General features: G+C 39.8%; 1 protein-coding gene across 1 annotated transcript; it reads right to left on the minus strand.

Annotated features, from left to right (window-relative positions):
- Positions 1–413: 413 nt before the first annotated feature.
- LOC106533112 (zinc finger protein OZF) lies at positions 414–2,032 on the minus strand. The gene has a single exon (XM_014029345.1). The coding sequence runs from the start codon at positions 2,029–2,031 to the stop codon at positions 526–528; it is 1,506 nt and encodes a 501-aa protein (XP_013884799.1). The 5' UTR covers position 2,032; the 3' UTR covers positions 414–525.
- Positions 2,033–2,540: the final 508 nt, after the last annotated feature.

The raw sequence follows: 2,540 nt of genomic DNA on the forward strand, positions 1-2,540 counted from the left end.
GGTGCTCTGATCCGGGGGGTTCTGACTGGTCACTGAGTGTGTATATATGTCTATGTGTATATACAGACAATATTTATGAATGTAGGCATGTATGTATGCATATCTTTATATATGTATGGGAATGTGTATTTTTTTTTTATATGCCTTCTATTATTTATCCATTTATTTTTCAGGTGAGCGGACAGATGTTGGTTGTGTGGTCCTGTGTTTTGTTGGTGTATATTTAATATAATCCTAATCGCTATTTCAGTCTTTCTATCTTTCTAATTACTTCTCTCTCTGTTTTTCTCTCTCTCTACTTTCTCTTCACAAAAAAACAAAAAACAAAAAAACAAAAAAAAACAAAAAACAAAAAAAACAAAAAAAACATAATGGTGTGGAGGGGATGGCTATAAGGGGAGAAGGGAGGCCATCCAAAAAAAAAAAAAAAAAAAAAAAAAAGACATGCTACACTTGTTTTTACATCGTAAAAACCCATGTCTAGTCTGTCCTTGTTTTCAGATCAAGCTGACGTCACAGTCTGTTTTATGACTCATAGAAAATAACCGTTTTAGTTCCTGGGTGGATTGTCAGGTGTCTGTTTAAACTTATTTTATGCTTAAAACTTTGTCCACAAATTCCACAAGCAAACGGTCTTTGTCCTGTGTGCATTCTCAGGTGTGAAATCAAACCAGAGTTTTGGCTAAAAGCGTGTCCACAAACATCGCAAAGAAATGGTTTCTCTCCAGTGTGAATCTTCAGGTGTCTGTTTAATTGCACCTTTTCATTAAAGCCATGTCCACAGACCGCACAAACAAATGGTTTCTCTCCCGCATGGATTCTCACATGAGTCTTTAAATTACCCTGTCTGTTAAATCTTCGTCCACAAACACCACAACCAAATGGTTTTTGTCCTGTGTGAATTCTCATGTGCATCTTTAAACTAGAGTTTTGTGTAAATCTTTGTCCGCAAAGACCACAAACAAATGGTTTGTCTCCAGTGTGAACTTTCATGTGTGAATTTAAATTAGCCTTTTTTGTAAAACTTTTTCTGCAAACACCGCATGCCAACAGTTTCTCTCCTGTGTGGATTCTCTTGTGATTATTTACATTTGTCTTTCGGCTAAAACTTTGTCCACAAACATCACAAGCAAAAGGTTTTCCTCCTTTGTGCAGTCTCACGTGTTTCTTTAAGGATGTATTTTCATTAAAATTTTGTCCACAAAGAGGACAAACGAATGATTTCTCTCTTGTGTGGGTTTTCATGTGTCTGTTTGCACGTGACTTTTGCATAAACCCTTTACCACAAATGTCACAAACAAATGGTTTTTGTTTTGTGTGGATTTTCATGTGTTTGTTTAAATCTGCCTTCCGGGTGAAACCTTGCTCACAGAAACCACATGTAAATGGTTTCTCTCCTGTATGAACTTTTGTGCGTGTTTCTAGATGTTCTTTTCTGGAAAGTGTTTTGCCAAAGGTGTCACACCTAAATGAGTTTGGTCTTGTTTGATCAAAAACACCAGGTGAAGTCTTTGATCCTGTCACACGTTTCTGCAGAGACCCCTTGTCAGAGCAGCCGACAGTGTTTCCAGCTGACTCACAATCACTGCTCTCCTTGGAGTCTGACAAGAGTTTACGCTGAGAGTCAGGATTCTTATCATCATCATCATCATCCTCACTGACTTCAGTCTCTGAAGAGCATGAACCATCTTCATGAGTATTCAGATCTGGGTTACTGATGGTTTCTGTTCCTCCAAAGTCCTCTCCTCCACCAGCCGATGTCCTCTGATCAGCTGAGCTGCTTGGAAGATCTCCGTCCTCCACTTGGTGCTGATGAAGCTGGAAGAACAGAGGTTTCTCTTCATCATCCTCACTCTTCAAAGGACCTGCAGTTAGTGTAAACTCTGTGACATCATTCTCCTCCTTCACACTGAGCTCCTTTGCCTTCAGACTGGTCCAGATTTCTTCCTCCTTGATGTGGAGGGACTCTGGGTCCTGCGGGTCCACACCAGGCCCCCATTCTTCAGGAGCTTCTTCTTTAATCAGAACCATCTGCTGAGGGACCACAGAAACACACATGAAGATTAAGGACAGGGATGCAACAATTAACTGAGAAATGATTGATTATAACCAGAGGTGGACTGGCCCGCTGGCATGCCAGGCAATGCCCGGTGGGCCGATGCATATTTATGGGTCGGCCCAGGCCTGTCACGGACCAAAGAACCATATTATAAATAAGTTTTGTTGACCTTGACGACTTATTTGGTTTCCTTGAAGGACATTAGTTGTGTTTCCATCCAATTTAATTCAAATTTTGGGCCAATTTTTAAAATTTCTCAAAAAGGAAAAAACGAAGAAATGCGAATCAGACGTGTTTCCATCAACTGGCTTAAAGCGAATCAGTTACGTCACACATTTATGTAGTAAACAGGAAGTAAAAGTTGCAAATTTGCAGGGTCCACACATCTCAAGTTAATGGAGAGAAGTTATCAGGAACGTGTTGCTACTATCAGGAAAGCTGTAATTATTCTGTCATATCAACTAGTTCTGGTGATGTTACT

The sequence above is a fragment of the Austrofundulus limnaeus genome, unplaced genomic scaffold (genome assembly GCF_001266775.1).
Source record: "Austrofundulus limnaeus strain Quisiro unplaced genomic scaffold, Austrofundulus_limnaeus-1.0 Scaffold885, whole genome shotgun sequence".
Taxonomy (NCBI): domain Eukaryota; kingdom Metazoa; phylum Chordata; class Actinopteri; order Cyprinodontiformes; family Rivulidae; genus Austrofundulus; species Austrofundulus limnaeus.